General features: G+C 42.3%; 1 protein-coding gene across 1 annotated transcript in view; it reads left to right on the forward strand.

Annotated features, from left to right (window-relative positions):
* The window catches only part of LOC142740402 (uncharacterized), a 366,060-nt gene that overhangs the window by 250,133 nt on the left and 94,724 nt on the right, over positions 1-21,203 (forward strand). Inside the window, exon 3 of the mRNA XM_075849946.1 lies at positions 7,284-7,389. Coding sequence (XP_075706061.1) covers positions 7,284-7,389 — 106 coding nt within the window. The remainder of the gene's footprint in view (positions 1-7,283; positions 7,390-21,203) is intronic.

Below are 21,203 nucleotides of genomic sequence, written 5' to 3' on the forward strand. Positions count from 1 at the left end.
ACATTTGTGGATGATCGCTAAAAATTGCATGGCCTCTGTTTCAGCGTTTTTGAGCGCACAAGCTCTTGTTGATGAAGACGTATGTTGTGTATATGAACATTGCACACCTTGATCTAATATTTTTACATTGTTTTGTGTGTAAGGGTATGTTCACACGCCCTATTTATGGACGTAATTCGGGCTTTTTAGCCCCGAATTACGTCCGAAAATACGGCTCCAAAGCGTCGGCACACATCTGCCCATTCATTTGAATGGGTTTTACGATGTACTGTGCCGACAGTCATTTTTTTTACCTGCCGCTGTCAAAAGACGGCGCGTAAAAAAGACGCCCGCGTCAAAGAAGTGCCTGTCACTTCTTGAGACGTAATTGGAGCCGTTTTCCATTGACTCCATGGAAAAACAGCTCCAATTACGTCCGTAATGGACGCAGCGAAAAGCGCCTGCACGTGCCATTACGTCTGAAATTGCGGAGCTGTTTTCTCCTGAAAACAGCTCCGTGATTTCAGCTGTAATGGACGTGTACGTGTGAACATACCCTAAACCTCTGCTTGTATGTGATTTTTATGCACAAATGTATGTTATAATGCATTCTTTTTTTTTTTTTTTTTTTAAATAACAAATAAGATATCTTATTAATATATTTTCTTATGTATTTACATCAGTAGGGTGCACAATTTGCCTTGTTCATGGTACGTATACCACTCAGCCATAAAATTAAAACCACTGACAGGCGAAATTAATAACATTGACTATCTTGTGACAAAGGGATATATTAGGCATCAAGGGTACAGTCAGTTCTTGAAGTTGATGTGTTGGAAGCAGGAAAAATTGGCAAGCATAAGGATATGAGCGCCTTTGAAAAGGGCCAAATTGTGATAGCTAGACGACAGGTCTTATAGGGTGAACCGGCGACAGCCTAGCCCATCTGGTCCGATCCCACAGAAGACCTACTGTAGCACAAATTGGTGAAAAAGTTAATGCTGTCTATGATAGAAAAGTGTCAGAACAAACAGTGCATTGCTGCTTTCTGCATTAGAGACTGTGTAGTCGTAGATTAGTCGGAGTGCCCATGCTGACCCCTGCAAATGACAAATTTAGTCAGTACTTTCTAAGGCCCCATGCACACAAACGTAAAAACGCCCGTAATCACGGGCACTTCTATTAGCCACGGGTACCTTCCCGTTTGCTTACGGGAAGGTGCCCGGGCCGTTGAAAAATATGGAACATTTCTATTTCAGGCCATAATTAGGGCACGGGCAGGCCCATATAAGTTTATGGGGCTCCCGTAATTACGGGTGGCTATGTGTGTGCACCTATAATTACGGGAGCGTTGCTAGGCGAAGTCTGGGGATAGTCACTGTCCGGTGTGCTGAAAGAGTTAACTGATCGGCAGTAACACTTTCAGCACCCGGGACAGTGACTATCGCTGGAGTTAATAGTTAACTATTAAAAGTTAACTTACCCAGAACTCCCTGCTTCTTCCTCCAGTCTGGCCTCCCGGGATGATGTTTCATCCCATGTGACCGCTGAAACCAATCACAGGCCAATCACAGGCTGCAGCGGTCACATGGACTGCCGCGTCATCCAGGGAGGTCGGATTGGATGTCAAAAGAGGGACACACCACCAAGACAACGGCCGGGGTACGTATGAACTTCTTTTACTTTCAATCGCTGCGGAAACTCTGCCCGAAAGGGCTGCCCCTTCTCTCTATCCATCACTGATAGAGAGAAGGGGCTGCCGATTAGTGCAGAGAAAACGGGTGACAACGGACCCGTATTTATGGGCACGGGTCCCTAAATACTGGTGGAATACGGGTCGAATACGTGTGACAAAGAACCCGTATTTACGGCAATATTTATCGGAGGAAAAAAATACGTTCGTGTGCATGGGGCCTAACTTTGTGAAATAAAAGAGCAGGCGCAAATCTGCTGTGAGTGCAATGCAATAGCAATCAAGCACAAATATGCAGAAGGGTACTAAGATTTATGCAAACATTAAATATATGGATTATTTTAACCCCTTTAGGAGGCAGCCTGTTTTGGCCTTATGGCACAGCCGATTTTTTTCAAATCTGATATGTGTCACCTTATGTGGTAAAATGCTTTTACCTATCCAAGCGATTCTGAGATTCTTTTCTCATGACATATTGTACTTTATGATAGTGGAAAAATTTGGTCAATAAATTCAATATTTATTTGTGAAAAACACCAAAATGTAGAGAAAATTTGCAAAAATTTGCATTTTTCTCAATTTAAATGTATCTGCTTGTAAAACAGATAGTAATACCACACAAAATAGTCACTAGTTAACATTATCCATATGTCTACTTTATGTTTGCATCGTTTTTTGAACATCCTTTTATTTTTCTAGGACGTTACAAGGCTTAAAACTTTAGCAGCAATTTCTCACATTTTCAAGAAAATTTCAAAAGGCTATTTTTACAGGTACCAGTTTAGTTGTGAAGTGGTTTTGAGGGTCTTATATATTAGAATCCCCCAATAAATCACCCCATTTTAAAAACTGCACCCCTCAAAGTATTCAAAACAGCATTCAGAAAGTTTCTTAACCCTTTAGGCGTTTCACAGGAAATAAAGCAAAGTAGAGGGGAAATTTACAAATTTCATTTTTTTTTGCAGAATTTTATTCTGAGAAACGCAACTCAATATTTATTGTCCAGGTCCTGCAGTTTTTAGGAATATCCCACGTGGCCCTAGTGCCCTAATGGACCAAAACACCAGCCTCAGAAGCAAAAGAGCACCTACAGGATTTTGGGGCCTGCTTATTTTTTTATTATATTTTAGGCACCATGTCGGGTTTGAAGAGGTCTTGTGGTGCCAAAACAGTGGAAACCCCCCAAAATTGACCCCATTTTGGAAACTAGACCTCTCAAGGAATTTATCAAAGGGTATAGTTAGCATTTTGACCCCACAGGTATTTTGCTATATTTATTGGAGTTAGTCTGTGAATATGAAAATCTACTTTTTTTCTTGTAATATTTACAAGGAATAAAGAAGAAAATGCACCCCAACATTTGTAAAGCAATTTCTCCCGATTACGGAAATACCCCATATGTGGTGATAAACTGATGTTTGGACACAAGGCAGGGCTCAGAACGGAGGGAGCGCCATTTGGATTTTGGAGCGCAGATTTTGCTGGATTGGTTTTTAGTGCCATGTCACGATTGCAGCGCCCTGGAGGGAACAAAACAATGGAAACTCCCCAAAAGTGACCCCATTTGGGAAACTACACCCCTCAAGGAATTTATACCACACAGGTTTTTTGCAGAATTTAGTAGAATTAGGCCGTGAAAATGAATATAAACATTTTTGTCCACTAAAATGTTGTATTTTTTCATTTTCACAAGAGATAAAGGAGAAAAAGTCGCCCTAAATTTGTAACGCAATCTCTCCCGAGAACGACAATACCCCACATGTGGTAATAATTATTTTTTTTTAATAGAAACTAATTAACCTTTGCAGGACTGATCCTTTTTTGCTTTTGCATTTTAGTTTTTCACTCCACGCCTTCCAAACACCATAACTTTTTTATTTTTCCATGAATTGAGCGGTGTGAGGGCTTATATTTGGTACCATTTTTTTGGTACATACAACTTTTTGATCACTTTTTATTACATTTTATTTCGAGCTTTGGTGACCAAAAAACAGTGATTTTGGCGTTTTAAATTCTTTATTTCTTACGGTGTTCATAATGCGCTATAAATGACAATTTTACTTTATTTTGCGGGTCGGTAAGATTACGGCGATACCATATGTATATAGTTTTTTTACGTTTTTCAGCGTTTGCACAATAAAATCACTTCTTTATAAAATAATTTATTTTCTGTGTCACTATATTCTGAGAGCCGTAACTTTTTTCAGTCAAAAAAGCGGTGTAAGGGCTTGTTTTTTGCGGGACAGGTTGTAGTTTTTATTGGTACTATTTTGGGATACATGCGACTTTTTGATCACTTTTTATTCTATATTTACGGAGGGGTGGTGACCAAAAAATAGTGATTCTGGTATTGTTTTTTGATTTGGTTTATTGCGGCGTTCACCGTGCAGTAAAAATAACATTATAGGTTTATAGATTGGGTCGTTACGAACGCGGTGATATCAAATACGTGTACTGTTTTTTAATGGTTTCATTTTTTTCCTATAATAAGTGACTTATAGGAAAAAAAAATCTTTTATTTTTACACTTTTGTAAAACATTTTTATTAACTTTTTTTTACTTTTTTCTTTACTTTTTACACTTTCCTTTTTTTTACCTGCAGCTCTGATCGCTGCTAGAATACATTACACTACCTAGGTAGTGTAACGTATTCCAACTGTCAGTGTGACGTCACAGTCACTCTGACAGTAAGTTTACGAGGACCAGCCAGAGACTGATCCTCATAGGCTTCCATACATGGCAGACCCGGAGGCTGTTTTCTGGCCCCAGGGTGCCATAACAAGCATCAGCAGCCCCCACAATTGCATGGGGGCTGCTGATGTGCTACAAACCCCCTACATGCGGAGATCGCAATCAAGCTCCGCATTTAACGGGTTAATTGCCAAAATCAGCGGCAATGAGCTGCTGATCGGCAACAGTGGAGTGTCAGCTGTCAGGGACAGCTGATGTCCCGGTTCCCGATGCACACTGTCACAGACACTGTCACCGACAGTGTGCATCGCGAACGGCAGTGACGTCCTGTCACTCTGACAGGAAGACTATCAGAAGGCTGGTCCTCATAGGCTTCCGTACATGGCAGACACGGAGGCCATTACTTGGCCTCCGGTCACCATGCTAGCCATCTGCAAACCTCACAATTTCATTGTGAGGTCTGCCGATGTGCTAGAAACCTCTAAATTGCAGCGATTTCAATCGATCACCGCCATTAAGGGGTTAATTGCCTAAATCAGCGGAAATAAGCTGCTGATCGGCATACAGTGGAGTTTCAGCTGTCCGGGACAGCTGGCCTCCCGGTTCCCGGTGCACACTATCGCCGGCAGTGTGCACCGGGAACTGCGCAGTAACAGGACGTCCCCGTGCGCTAAGACACTGGCCACCCGGACGTACAGTTGTGTCGTGGTGGGCCTAGGGGTTAAATTGCATTACTGCTATATTTACAATACTTCTACATGTGAGGTGACAAAGTTAGTCAGGACATCCAACAAAGTGAAATAAATGGGCAGTGCAAATCCGCTGTGAACCTTGTTCATGGCCAAAAACATTTACAATGGGCACGTAAGCATCAGAACTGGACCATGGAGGAAGATGAAAAATGTTTTCTTTTACATCATGTGGATGGCCGTGTTTGTGCGTTGCTCACCTGGGGAAGAGAAGGCACCATTAGGCACTTTGGGGAGAAGATAAGCCGTCGGAGGTAGTGTGATGTTTTAGGCAATGTTCTGCTGGGAAACCTTGGAGCCTGGTATTCATGTGTATGTGGAAAAAAATGCAAAAAACAACAAAAGAATTGCTGTTTTTTCCACTCACAAAGAATAAATGAATAAAAGTTAATCAAGAAGTCCCTTATATAGTTACATCAATGAAAAAATTAAAAAAATATTTTAGAATGCGGCAATGAAAAAACAAATTATTTTTGTTTAAAAGTAGTAAAACATAAAAAAAAACTATTCATATTTGGTATTGCCACAATGATACCGACCCATAGAATAAAAGTAACAGGTTGTAAACAGCGCACTTTAAGCGGCGTAAATTTAAAACGCAAAAAACAATGGTGGAATTGCTTTTTTTTCCCTGCTCCCACCAAAAAAGTTAACAAAAGTTAATCAATAAATTATATTTACCTTAAAATGGTGCCATTCAAAAATTTAATTAATCTCGTAAAAAAACAAGCTCTCGTACAGTTATATAAAATATATATATATATATTAAGGTTCTTTGAATGCGATGATGAAAAAAACTCAAAGATTGCTTGGTCATTAAGAGCTCAAAGAGGCTAGTCATTAAAGGGTTAACATTGACAAATCAGAGTGGTTCACCAACTGAAGTGACGTACGGTAGATAGTAACCTAGCTCTATTCATTCAGCATTTTTCCCCGCTGCACTCCCAGCACAAGGGCGGTGGTTTGAGGGGCTACTTTACTAAACCTATTATGTTTGTGTCATGGATAGTAAAAAATAACATAACTCTAATGTGAATTGAATAGTTTATTGCATGCATACAGATTTACCTTTTCATTGCCACAACCGCAACCACCCATACGCACAGATCCAGACAACATACTGTACATAAATAATTTGGGCCAAAAAATGGTGCATTTGGTGTATTTTACGACTTTTTAATACACGGTTTAAATCTTTTGGTGCAATGTTTTTCAGAGCACATTGTTTTTATGCACTCACACAAAGTTTACTGAACACAGTCACTGTGATGGCCAAGGGCGTATACATAAGGGGAGCGCTCCCCACTACTCTTCCTGCCCCTCTCACCAGTGACTGATGGCTACCATCTATGTGCTTGTATACATGGCAGACATCAATCACTGGTGAGAGGCGGGGAGCACTCCCCTCATAAATAGAGCAAACTTAGAAATATGAGTCCGCTGTATTTTTTGCTAGCCATTTATAGCCAAATGGCACAATATTATTTTGTGATGTTTGGGCTAATAGTGCAGCAGACCCGTCCCCATACTATTCTTAAATAGATGAGTATAGTATGGTGATAGATCCACATTAACTTGAAAACTTCATGTCCTTCCTCTAGTTTGCATTCAATAAGGATGTCATATAACCAAATCTTTGTAAGCTTATGGTCTTCAACAATTTCACTCTGCCTAATCATATCAGGATATAACTCTCATAATGTCATTGCCAAAATCGCCAAAACTATGCTTCCTAAATTCGTCTTTTTTAAGGGTATGATATAGTTTAATATTTGTAAAGGTTTAGGAGAAAATTGCTTATGCAAAGAATTTTCCAATAGCTTGATCCTGTGCCCTAGTATAAGTAATACGTCATATGCTCTATTTGCAGAATGAAACATCTTGGCTGCATCTCTAATGTGTGATGAAAAAAGAGAACTCAGGCGTCCCCTTAACAAAAACCTATAATAAATTCAGGAGTACAGAGGTACAAGGAAACTGAAAAGAGCAAAGATATTCTGACTTTCTATTTACTGAGATGTATTCAGGACAAGAATAAATTAGTCTGACAGGACTGTATACAGCTGAAATAGAAATGTCACATTCATAAAATTGGCTAAATAAAAAACACAATTTGAAAAAGTTAAATGAAAATGCAGACACCCTGAAATAAATATTTGCCTTTTTTGCAGCTATGCCAACAAATTCCTATTGTGAATGATAAGGTTATAACATTTCAAGCATACTGTAGTGCCGTATCTTGGTTATCCTATGCCCCCCAAGAAAGCAAAATTAGAGGTAAGAAAGAAGAAAAATGCTTTGTGGACTACAGATAGTAAACAGTTTGCAAATTCTTGATGAAATCTACCATGCTAAGTAGTTTGATAATGATGATGATGATGATGATGATGATGATGATTAATTAGTCTTAAAGTGTACCTATTGTTATAATATTTTACATAAATAAATTCACGTGAATACATTCAACTTTGTAATATATTTTATTATGGAAAAATGGAATCTTCCTCAACATTTTAGCAGCCTGTAGCACCGTTTCTTTTTCCCTGCCTGCAGTATCTATGTAAATGTTCATAAACCTCCTAAAAAAAAAAAAATATCTAAAGAACAGTAACTAGAAGACAAGAGAGGAGGGGATGCAGCTGCAGTTTCTCAGTAAAACACCACCAGCAATATAGGGGAAGTAGAGCAGCAGATTAGCTCAGCGGACACAGCGCAGCCCTTATATCAGACTAGGAAGAGCTCGCCAATTCAGCAAGCATGGGCTTTATTACAGCTAATATACATCTACAGCTACCTTTTATTGTAGTGATAGGTACTCCTTAATTGCACACCAAAAATTCACAATCCCTTTATGTTATTGTTTAATTAAGAAAAAAATCCTGCATGGAGTTGTATTAAATTAATCACAAATATAAAGGTAATGAATTTCAGTAGGGGCATGCACACCCATGTCTCCAAGCTCTATTGGATCTAGTGGGAATGTCATGGATTCTGGGCGATGTCCCGCTGTCCCGGGAGGCCTGCAGTTGTGTGGGGAGGCACTAGGGGGCATTATGCAGTGTGAGGAGCATTCTGGTGGCATGATACTGTGTGGGGGCACTCTGGGGGCATGATACTGTATAGGGGCACTATTAGGCAAGATACTGTGTGGGGGCACGATAGGGGTATCATACTTTGTAAGGCCACTACTGGGACATGATACTGGGTCCATCATTAATGTGAGGGGACTCTAAGAAGGTATCATCACTGTGTGGGGACACTATTACTGTGTGTGCCATACAAAGAGGGTACTATATAAGTATACGGTCCCAAAGGAGCACTATTACTGTTTGTTACCCAAAGCAGGGCACTAATACTATGTAGCGGCACAAAGGGAACTAGGTGTGTATCGACAGGGATTGGGCAGGGTTAGTGGCGTGAATTAACGTAAAAGAAATCTGCCATGTGCCGCATGGGTTGTCCCTCTTTACGATAGTCGAAAGGAGGTGTGCATAACATTTTGCATGTTTTTTTTGCAGAGTCTATGCAAATGTAGCATGCTGCAGCAGAGCCATATCTCTGACCATATTCTCAACTAGAAGCACTGTTTTGAGTGTTCATAAGGGGAACACAGTTTGGGATGCAGCAACCATCCTCCCATTTACCATTTTGTCAGTCTACAACAGACTAGGCAGGGGCATAACTAGAAGAGGCTGGCCCCATAGCAAACTTTTGAATGCCTCCCTGAGCATGAACATTTACCAGCTACATGTGAAAAATTGAGGCAAAGACACAATTTCCTGCCGAGTCAATTTAACAAAATATAAATAAATACCCATTCCCTAACTGTGTCCTTACAGGCTTACAAATAGTGTAACAGCTAAGGCTTCGGTCACATCTGCGTTGGAGGCTAAGTTAGGGTGCCTCTGTCACAGATCAGACCGAGATTACTGAAGACAATAGCGCAGCATGCTGCACTATTGTCTCCAGTAAAACCACGGACAACCCAACGAAAACCATTAGTCAATGGGTGGTTCCGTCAGCCGCCGGTGGTTTGTGTCTGTGGTGCAATGGAACCGTTGCTTCCGTTATCCCCTTGACAGAGCAGAACAATGGAATGACACAATTCAGGTATGAACATAGCCTAAGCACTGATATCTTGATATCTTACCCTAAACCAGACTCCGACATTCATTTATTTATACCCCAGACTTAATTGTCACACCAGACAAAAAAGAAAAACTTTACCAAGACCAACATTAGCAATAATAATGCTATACAAGGGCCAAATAATACCATGAACATATATTACCACAAAAAAGTGACTGAATAACACTACCATACTTTTGACAAATAATACCTCCACACGATGACTATATAATACCACCACAAAGTGTCTGAATAATACCACCATACTGAAACTGAAAAAACAACTACACAAAGACCAATATTACAACCAAACTATACTCCCCTAAACCCATTCCCATGATGAGTTGGCACATATTCCCCTCCGGCACAGGCGGCAGTATGCAGGTATTTGCGGGCACTTGGTGTCTCATAGGCCGTAGGTCTAAACTAGCCTGTGGCCTATGAGATTAAATGGCGGGGCAGGGAGCCAATTGCTCTTTGCTCCACCATGCTTTTCAATTCGAAGATGATTGTTGACCGCAGTCTCAAGGGCCCAGGATTCCGCGATAGTTACACCCCTGACTCCAGGGCAATACAGAGTAGTCAATTCTGAGTGACCCTGAAGTATCTCCTTGATGCCATGTATGAGAGCTTTGGATAAAGATCAAGTTTAATATGTTTTTCCATAATTCCATTCAATTAAATTAACTCTGAAATATTTTTCTCACTTTGACATTAGTTTATATTTTTTTTGTAAGTAATATCTATTAGAGCCATAGCCTTGAAAATCCTTCCACTTTTCAAGTGCCTGAGATTATTACTTTGACTATTATAGCTATCCATTTCAATTATTTAGTTCTCCAAAAGAACACTAAGTAATACAGTAATGGAACAATGTGAATACATTTTATTATAAGTAACATTCTCCCAGATGGTTACATTAAGTGTGCATAAATATTGTAAATATTACAGGCTAATAATTCTATGAAATTTGTCCTCTAAATGCAATATAAATCAACACTAATCACGGATCTATCATGTTTAACTCTTTAGCAGTAGAATACACTATTCGTACTATATTTAACACAAAACCAAATACTAGAGGAATAATAATGAATTTCCTTTATATATAATCATGGATTATAAAACAGATAAGTTGTACAATAAATGCGAGGGCAGTATGTTCTAGACTGCATGAAAGGAGCACTCAATTTGTAGCCATTTTAAGAACTACCAAGATAAAGGATGCCTAGTTTCCATTCCAAGCAGAGAAGTAGCCACACATGCATAGTCATTCCCTAATGGACCTGTAACGCAGAATGATGAGCATGTACATCACTGCAAGGGATCACCCGCAGGAAGGCAGCTGTGGTTGAAAGACACTCATAAGCTAACGGCCAGAATCGGAGAAAAGACTGATCCTGGTAATCTATCTCATTGTAACGGCTGCCATGCCGTTCCCAGCTGCTTCCATGGCCTCTGCTGGAGGTCAAACTTGACTTCTCTTCCGCTTACCATCCTCAATCCAATGGTCAAGTAGAGCGGATAAACTAAATACTTAAAAGTTTCCTCAGGAATTTTGTGTCTCCACGACAAGACGACTGGGCACGTCTACTTCCATGGGCCGAATTTGCCTACAACAACCATACGGGAGAATCTACCTACTCTTCTCCTTTCTTCTTGGTGTATGGCCAGCACCCAGGAATACCTCTACCAGTTTCTGTACCTTCTGAGGTTCCTGCTGCTAACATGGTCCACCGTGACTTTGTACATATATGGCAGGAGGCCAAGGACTCCATCCACAAAGCCGTAGCCAGGTTCAAGAGAAATGCGGATAAAAAAACGCAGGATACCAGCGCAGCTCTTTCCTGGGGATAAAGTCTGGCTGTCCACCTGGTACATACGACTGAAGACCCCTTGTTACAAACTCGCTCCTCGTTTTTTGGGTCCTTATGAGATAACAGAACAGATGAATCCAGTAACTTTCAGACTTCGCCTTCCCCAGTCTCTGAAAATCTATAATTCCTTCCACATTTCTCTGCTGAAACCTACAATATTCAAGCGATTTTTCCAAAAAGTTCCTGTCCATCCTGCTCCTGCAGCTGATGCTGAGTTTGAGATTAAAGAGATCCTTGATGTCAAAAGAACACGTGGGAGATTGTGGTACCTGGTGGACTGGAAGGATTATGGTCCTGAGGAGAGATCATGGGAACCTGTGGAGAATGTCAACGCCCCAGATCTCATCAAGGACTTTGTACGGCGGTTCCCAAGCAAGCCAAAAAAGAGGGGGCGTAAAGGGGGGTACTGTAATGGCTGCCACGCCGTTCCCCGCTGCTTCCATGACCTCTGATCTGATTCCTGCACCCTCCATTCCCTCATGCTCGTCCCGAGCTCCACTCACCCGATCCGGACGCTCTGCTGGCTCTGGGCGTCGTCAGGTAACTGCATATTCTCACCTACCTCCACGGCCATCATCCACTATGTGCGGCTGCAGCCACTAGAGGGCGCACGCGCTGACTCTTCCCTTCTTAAAGGGTCGGCGTGTGTCAAAATCCTAAGACTTCCTATTTAAGGACCCGCCTCCCTCAGATCTTTGCTTGTTCAACCAAGTAATCCCTGTGAGCTTCTCTGTACCCAGTTTTCCCTGTTACCTTGCCTTCCGCCTTTGTCTGGATTTCCCGTTGTGACCTCTGCCTGAACTTGTACTATCCTTGCCTGCTGCCTGCCTTGACCTATTACTATCCATACCCATAACAACTTCTGCTGCCTGCCTTGACTTCTGGCCTATTCATCTGACTGCCTCTAAACCTGCTGTGCCAAGCGTTGCCCTGGGTTACAAGCACCATCTCCCAGATGACACAGAGGATCCACAAACAAACCTGTGAGAACCGTGATACTCATAGAGCACTAACCCCTATGGCACCTACCCACCAGTCCGAGCACTTTGATCACCAGGGCTAACAGTTTTATACAAAGAGTACCATGGCTGTCCAGTAATACTGCCTAACAGATGCCTGTGCATTTTATATGCACTGATGTAATGTCATTTAAAGTGACATAACAATACATTAGATTGTGATGCACTTCGAAAAGTCATGAAATTCATAAACCACCCACCATAGAATGATTAGTTTCAAATGTAATATTATGATTATGTTAGGACTCCAGGTTTTATTCCAATGACTGGCAGGAATACTGTGTGTACTGGGTTTATTAAATTAAATACTTTATGTACTGCATAAGGGGAAGACACGTCACTATATCTCTCTCCCCAAAGTGAATGACAGGACCACTAAAAATGATCACCGCTATTTAATGCTGACTATGTAAGACCATGGGCTGGTTACTTCTACAACACATGTACCACAAATAGGCTGTCTGGCTGTGATACTACACTGCTAATCAGAGCTGTAACATGAAGCTCCTGGACCCCAATGCAAAAATAGGGTGTCTTCTTATGTGGCAGAGAGGCACCAGGGCCTGGGTACAACTGCTACAACTGAACCCCCCATAGATACGTCCCTGTTGCTAATGGAATACAAAACAAAGCGGGGTTGACAGAGTGTGACAGTGACCGTTTCCTGCCCTCCTACCAGTGGGATTAGAGGAGGGGAGCAGTCATCGTCTTTAATCTTTCAATTAATACAAGATTCCCACCTTTGGCTCTTTCCATCCAGTATTTTACAATCAACAAATATCAGTTTAGGAGACAGTTCTCTGGCGTGGCAGAAATTTTCTTACAATTGCAATCTAAAAAAAAATAGAAACCTGAATAAGTCTATGAATCCAATATCATTGAACAAGTGAAGATCGTGAACTTGACACAAATTAATTTTTTTTATATAGCGCCATCAACTTCCATACACTTTACATAGCACAGCACTGGGGTAACACATAGTTCGTACGATTGAAAAAAGACACATGTCCATCAAGTTCAACACATTGTAACAATTACAAAAGACAGTGGAATATAGACAAGTGAAACATTGTTTACAATATACTTGAAGTGCCTATATGAGCCTACAATCAATAAGGAATAGGGGATAGATACAAGCGGTCAGGGAAGGGAGTAAGCTGCTCCAGACATGTCAGGTCAGAGGCAGTGTTGGATGGGAGGGAGGGTTGTTCCAGGAGAGAGGGAAGGCATAAGAGAAGTCTTGTATGCGAGAGTCTGAGGAGGTGAGCAGAGTAGAGGTTGCATGTAGGGTGGGAAGAATTGGTTCATATATTTCTAACCATGTATGCATTAATCTAATAAAGTAGTTTATGCAATAAGGTTAGATTTTTCACCAATCATATACATTAAAGTCACCCACTGAAATAAGTCTAATTCAGGGCACCAGCTCCTTACTATAGTATTTTGCTGTTGCTATTTTGTACAGAGTCCCAAGGCAAACTTCTGCTAAATATGTTCAGATGAATATATATTAATTCCAGAAACATGGTGTGGAGGGAAATCTCTCTGCTATAAGCAATATGTGAAGCTTTGTTCAAATTTCATAAGCCCTCAAGGAGCTATGTGACTCTTCTCAGCAAGTTATTGAGCATTTTTGTAGATTAGGAAAAGTTGACAGCTGAGCATGAATCCCGAGAATATGAAAAATAGCTTTACTCTCAGGTCTTTTCGAAACCTCAGGGCTAAAAAGAAACCTTTTTAACTGTTTCCCTTGACCAAATCCTATAGTCCTCCTGCCACGCTGTAAATCGGGTCTGTTACTGACAGGCCTTATAGTCTATTCTTTGATTCAAGTTTTCCGCAAGCTCTTTGCTGCCTCTTATTATAAGCTAATCAGCATCATGTGATTGTAAATTTCTTCCTAAACACATCTCAGCAATGTCCCAAAAAATGACAAATACATTCAAACCTTTCTTGATTTCCCAAATGTCTGTTTAATTTAAAAAAAAAAAAAAAAACGAGGTTGTTAACGTAAAAGCTTTCAGAGAAAGGATTTGTTCTCTGATGAGTATTGTTTAAAAACGGGAAAAACTTGTTTAAGCGGAAGTTATTTGTATGGGTTAAGTACGTTTTTACTTATACGTAATGTTTTCAGTCACACTCATTTTCCTGCTGTTCCACTACGTGAGGAGAGTCTTTGCAAAGCCGATGTGTGAAATCTTTCGGACTTTGATGTATCAGATTATGGATAGTTGATAAGAAAAAATATCTTTTATAGATTACAGTAAATGGTCAATTGAATGGCAGAAAAGCTTTTTTTATTTTTTATTTGGCATCTACGTTTCTGTGAAAATGCTATAGAGGGCTAAAACTTTTTTTAATGTAAGGCACCTGGATATTCACGTCACGCCAATGGGTTTTTATGTCGGTGGGTGATGATTCCATGTCTGGATAAATGTATCAATTGGTACCACTTCTCCAGTAAGCACAGCTGGATATGGCTTAGTTGTCCAGGAGGCCTCTGGTCTTTCTGACTGTTTGAGTATGCATACAGAAACATTATTCCTTCTGCACAGACAGCCATTTGATAACTCTATGTTGCTGGTTACTTCAATAATACAGCAATGGGGAGATCATTGACTTCCATGGATCCAGTATCTCACTAACGTTCAGCAACACTGCATGATGACAGATTGCATAGAACTACTTTGTCCTACAAGCACAACTATTTTGTGTATTGGGCACCATATAGGAATAATACCCGTATGGAATACGAGAATCGGGGAGACAGAGCATGGCTTTCTTATTTAGGACCTGACTGCTCTTCTAACCTATCTGTTTTAGTAAATAATGGTATTCCCATCGTGAAATAACAATTCTAAAGCGTCCTTTCTTAGAACTCTGCGTTGTGCTGTTCCTCTGTTATTGCTCCTAGAAATGTATGAATAAATTGATAACTGGATGTTACCAGTTGGGTTGGTGTCCATACACAGTCTGACAATGACCAATCAGTGCTGACAGAGTGAGACTGTGTAGTGACAGGTCCTTTGACAAAAGGAATGGTAGCACCCAGTTGTCAATTTATTATACATTTCTAGGAGGAATGACAGAGGAATGGCACAACACAGAATTCTAGGAGAATATGTTTTATTGTTATTTCATGGATAATGTAAGTATTTACTAAAAATACACAGGAGAAGTGACCGGCTCTCTTTAAGATTTGCACACAGTTTTTTCCGAAAGTTTAACACAGACCCTGGGAGTTTCAGCTGCAATATTTCTGCACATAATAAAAATGTAGTGTGGCTTAGGTTCACACCGTATTGACGCTGGGCAGTGTAGACAGCCAAGTTGTCAATTTATTTATGAATTCGCATAGCAGCCACCAAAACAAACTGGGCTGAATGTGGGAGAATGGAAGCTTTTTTGGGGACCTGACAGGTCTTCTGTAATGTCAAGTGAGTAATAACTTACACTAGATAGCATAATGCTACACTTAATTTATATACTCCTTAATGTCAGCTGTTAATTCCATATGCGATCTAAATATCCAATTAAACCCTTTAATTGGAATGACTGGTAATAGGGCAATTAGGAAATCAGAGTTGGCGCTCTGTCCCGAATAACATAATTACCCACTCCATTACATCTTGCAATTCAAGGTTGGAATTATAAATGAATTTCCTTGGGTATAATCAATCTTGTGATTATGGGTGAAAATACATGTCGTAGGTTTAAAGAAGATGAGCACACATTTCAACTTGCCTTTATCACGTGTTAAAATTTCCCACTTTGGTGCTTCTCTGGTCTCCAGAAGTCTGTAAAGCATGGTCATGAATAACCTTGGTGCTGGTAAGCGCATCCAAGAAATGTGGTCTTTTTTTCTGCATTCTGTGACCACAAGGTTGGAGAAAAACATGAGGAATTCCCTGAGGTTGAGATCCATGTGCACTAACCACCTTTTTGCCACACCACTACCTTGTTCAATGCTAAAAAGAAGAAAACCATTGCATTAGCATTGCCCCAATGCAAAATTGGAGCCTACCTGGAATGCACCATGGCCTCAGAAAAACTCCATAGCTGATATCTCATGGCTTTTTGGATCAACCGACTGCAGCAGTGATCCAAATAAACCCAATTGCCATGTAAACTTTGGTGCGTCCCCATGGAAGCGTCTTTTTTTTTTAGAGAGGGTTTTCGACATGACAGGTAAGTTCATACCCCCAAAGAATCGCATTGCCCCCGAATGACAAAGCTGACCTCTCTTTAAGCCCTATCCACACTGACAATGGCATCAGCAGTGAGTAATATACACCGTGTTCCAAATTATTATGCACATTGGATTTAAGTGTCATAAACATTTAATTATTAGTTTTTCAATTAAACTCATGGATGGTATTGTGGCTTAGGGCTCTTTGGATAATTGTAATCAATTTCAGACACCTGTGATAATTAGTTTGCCAGGTGTGCCCAATCAAAGGAAAACTACGTAAGAAGGACGTTCCACATTATTAAGCAGGCCACAGGTTTCAAGCAATATGGGAAAGAAAAAGCATCTCTCTGCTGCCAAAAAGCGTGAAATAGTGCAATACCTTGGACAAAGTATGAAAACATCGGATATTTCAAGAAAACTTAAGCGTGATCATCGTACTGTGAAAAGATTTGCGGCTGATTCTGAGCACAGACGGGTTCGTTCAGATAAAGGCATAATGAGGAAGGTTTCTGCCAGACAAATTAATAGGATTAGGAGAGCAGTTGCTAAAATGCCATTGCAAAGCAGCAAACATCTATTTGAAGCCGCTGGTGGCTCTGGAGTCCCGCAAACCTCAAGGTGTAGGATCCTCCAGAGGTTTGCAAGTGTGCATAAAGCTATTATTCGGCCACCCCTAAACAATGCTCACAAGCAGAAACGGTTGCAGTGGGCTCAGAAATACATGAAGACTAATTTTCAAACCGTGTTGTTTACTGATGAGTGCCGTGCAACCCTGGATGGTCCAGATGGATGGAGTAGTGGATGGTTGGTGAATGGCCACCATGTCCCAACAAGGCTGCGACGTCAGCAAGGAGGTGGCAGAGTTATGTTTTGGGCTGGAATCATGGGGAGAGAGCTGGTAGGCCCCTTTAGGTTCCCTGACGGTGTGAAAATGACCTCTGAAAAGTACCTAGAGTTTATGACTGACCACTTTCTTCCGTGGTACAAAAAGAAGAACCGTGCCTTCCATAGCAAAATTATCTTCATGCATGACAATGCACCATCTCATGCTGCAAAGAATACCTCTGTGTCATTGGCTGCTATGGGCATAAAAGGAGAGAAACTCATGGTGTGGCCCCCATGTTCCCCTGACCTCAACCCTATTGAGAACCTTTGGAGCATCCTCAAGCTAAATATCTATGAGGGTGGGAGGCAGTTCACATCAAAACAGAAGCTCTGGGAGGCTATTCTGACATCCTGCAAAGATATTCAAGCAGAAACTGTCCAAATACTCACAAATTCAATGGATGCAAGAATTGTGAAGGTGATATCAAAGAAGGGGTCCTATGTTAACATGTAACTTGGCCTGTTAAGTTTTGTTTTTTATTGAAAGAGCTTTTGATTTCTGTAAATATGACCTCCTGATGCTACAAATTCAACAAATTACCATTTTAGTTCTCTTTACAACCTTTAAAATGTTTTGATCTCTGTTGTGCATAATAATTTGAAACAGTGCATTTTGAGTTTTGTACCTCTAAAAAAAAATCTGTTATCATTAGGAGATTTGTTCAATAAAATTTGCATTATACTCCAACGGTTGATGGCTTGAAGATTATACTGACTGTCATTTGCATCGACTATTTAGGAAAATCAGCGAAAAATAACATTTGCATAATAATTTGGAACGCGGTGTAGAAAGGTTGTGTCAAATGTCATGATGTGACAAAACACTTAATATTGGCTGATCAGTTTCATGACTCACCACTGGCGAATCTATAAGCACTCTACTCTCTGAACCAGGGAATTATCCCCCGATTTCACCATAAATCTTGAACCCTATGAAACTTTTCACTAATCTCAATTAATGAATCACTAAAGAGGATATTGTGCACGCCTTGATTTGTGTAAAACTATTATCATATCAAATGTGACAAGAAGATAAAGTTAGTAGCAGAATTGGGGGGAGGGTGTAGGTAACATTTTATAGGCTACATAGCTAGATAAATTGACAGTGCATTAATGACAGATTCCATGATCCTCTCTATAGTCATGGCCAACACCACTTGAGTAATAGCCAGCTGCAGTCATGACCAGAGGCCCTTGGTACAGGATTCACGCTGGAATTGGTCCAAAGCCAATTGCGGGTCACACACGCAGGGCCTCTTCCTGTTACAGAGCACTCTTCCTGGCAGACCCGCAGTACGGCTAGGTTCAAGATGCTGGAAGCGAACTGAAAAAAAAACTCAGCAGCGCACTCTGGGTTTGCCTTTTCAGCGACGAACGCTGGCACACACAAATTCTTACTACGTCTAGATCTCCTCAATTTCTCTGCCAGTCTGCCAGCCCTGTGGGTTACGTCTCTCGCACCTGACAGGCTCTTGCAGTACGCTCTCCAATCACACTAGACACACTTATCACGGGGGGGTGACAAAAAATCTCCTTTAACCCCTTTGCACAAATGGGCGTTACTGTACGTCCTTTTTAGTGGTGCGTTCCCACAAATGGGCGTACAGTAACGTACCGTAGATGAAGCGACCACAGAAGCTGTGCTCGCTTCATCTTCAGCGGATATCAGCTGTAATGTACAGCTGACATCCTGCTGCAACGGCAGCAATCACAGTTACCTCCGATAGCCGCCATTTAATTGCTTAAATGCGGCGGTCAATAGCACCTGCCGCATTTAAGTGGTTGACAGAGGGAGGGGGCTCCCTCTGTACCCCATCGCCCCCCTGCCGCCAGCGAGCGATCGCGTACTGCTGATGGTTGCTGTGGCAACCGGGAAGCCTAGCAACGGCTTCCTGGTCGGTCATGTAACAAAGCCTATTAGGTCCTTCCCAAGGCAGGACCTATGTCATGCCCATGGCAGAGGGCCGTGAGTGCTCACTCACCTCCTGACGCCCGCAGCCATGGATCTGCGAGCGATGGCCCCAGTCTCCTCCTCAGGCCAGCCAGCGCTCACTTCCGCTCACCTCAGCCGGGTCCCGTAGGGGCAGCGCGCACCTGACTTTTATGTTTAATTAGCCCATAGCACCCTGGACTATAAGAAGGGATTGGCCCCTTCCTCCCATGCCTGAACGTTGTTGTCGTACCCTAAGTTTGTCTATGCAAATGGTCTCCTAGTGTTTCCCAGTTCCCAGTGTTCCCTGTTCCTGTATCCTGTATCCCGTGCTATCCTGGTCAAGTGCCGTGCTGAGCTGAAGTCGTGCTGTGCTGTATACCAAGCCTGTCCTGCTACACCACGCCTGACGTCTACCTGCTGCCTAGTCCCAGCCGAGCCTGCCTTGCTACTGTCCGAGCTGCCACAGGTACCCAATACGAGCTATAGACTGTAACCTGCGCCCTGTTGGCCAGCTGCCCTACCACCAAGTTGGTACGGCCCAGTGGGTCCACGAACTCGACGTGACAGTACGCTAAGGCCATGGACCCCGCTGGTCGATCCAAGACCAAGATGACGTCACAAGAGATGCGGACGGATATGCTGGACCTCCGGTCTCGACAGGACCAACTCCTCAAGGCCTTGAACATTCTCGCACGTCAGCAGGAGGCACAAGCTATCATTCCTCCTACTACACCTCCTGGCAGTGTTGATCCCCGTTTTTCTTTGCCACTTCCTGACTGCTATGATGGAGACGCAGGTACCTGTCGTGGATTTTTGAACCAGTGCCAGATCTACTTCAGCCTGTATGCAAGGACATTTTCGTCTGATGGCGCAAGGGTCGCTTTCATCATCTCTCTCCTCACTGGCAAGGCTCTTGCATGGGCAAATCCTATCTGGGAGAGACAAGGACCAGAGACACGTGACTTCCAGGGCTTCCTCCGGACTTTTTGCATGGTGTTTGAGGAGCCTGGACGAGTCTCATCTGCAGCGGCTTCCTTGCTAAACCTACGCCAAGGAGACACCTCCGTGAGCGAGTGTGCCATCCACTTCCGCACCCTGGCGGGAGAACTGTTGTGGAACAATGAGGCCCTGGTGGCTACATTCTGGCATGGACTGTCTCCTAAAATTAAGGACGAACTTGCCGCTCAAGATCTACCTTCTACCCTAGGTGATCCTCATCCTTCTATCCGCCCAGATTAATATGAGGATCCGAGAACGGCTCCAAGAGGCTCGTCGGGAGAGAGGCCTTCCTAATCCGGTCTCACCCTTGCAGCAACCTCTGCTGTCCTTAGGTGCCGATCATCTTAAGGAGTCTGTGAGGATGGACCAGTGTAAGCTATCCACCCAGGAGAAACAACGCAGACGCACTTCGGGACTCTGTCTATATTGCGGCCTCGGAGGCCATCTTGTGCGTCTGTGTCCCCAAAAGTCCCAAAACCTAGGCTTGCTAGGAGAGACAACCTTGAATAAAAAAGGACTTCCGTCTAAATTGTCCATACCAGTGACCATAGTGTCCAGCGAGAAAAATCATCAGGTCTCTGTGTATCTGGACTCTGGATCTGCTGCTCATTTCATTTGCAGAGACCTGGTGGTTCTTCTTCAATTACCCACTACCCCTCTGGAGAGGCCGTTGATGGTTGCATCGGTAAATGGACTACCTCTGCCAGATCCAGTTATTTCTGTGACCAAGGCGCTGAGGCTCCAAGTGGGAGCTCTCCACTCCGAGCTGTTATCGTTCTTTGTCTTGTCCAAGGCCTTTAACCCCGTGCTGCTGGGCCTGCCTTGGCTCCGATTACATTCCCAGTCCTGAACTGGAACTCTGGAGAGGTTCTCCAGTGGGGCCCCGAGTGTCACAGCCGATGCCTGGGGCAGATTAGTTCGGCTCAGCCTCCTCTGCCTCCGTCATTGGCAGGATTGCCTGGTCATTATTCTGCATTTTCTGATTTCTTCAGCAAGAGGGAGTCGGAGACCCTGCCCCCACACCGGGCATATTACTGTCTTATTCGAATCAAAAAGTT

The sequence above is a fragment of the Rhinoderma darwinii genome, chromosome 1 (genome assembly GCF_050947455.1).
Source record: "Rhinoderma darwinii isolate aRhiDar2 chromosome 1, aRhiDar2.hap1, whole genome shotgun sequence".
In the NCBI taxonomy this organism is placed as follows: domain Eukaryota; kingdom Metazoa; phylum Chordata; class Amphibia; order Anura; family Rhinodermatidae; genus Rhinoderma; species Rhinoderma darwinii.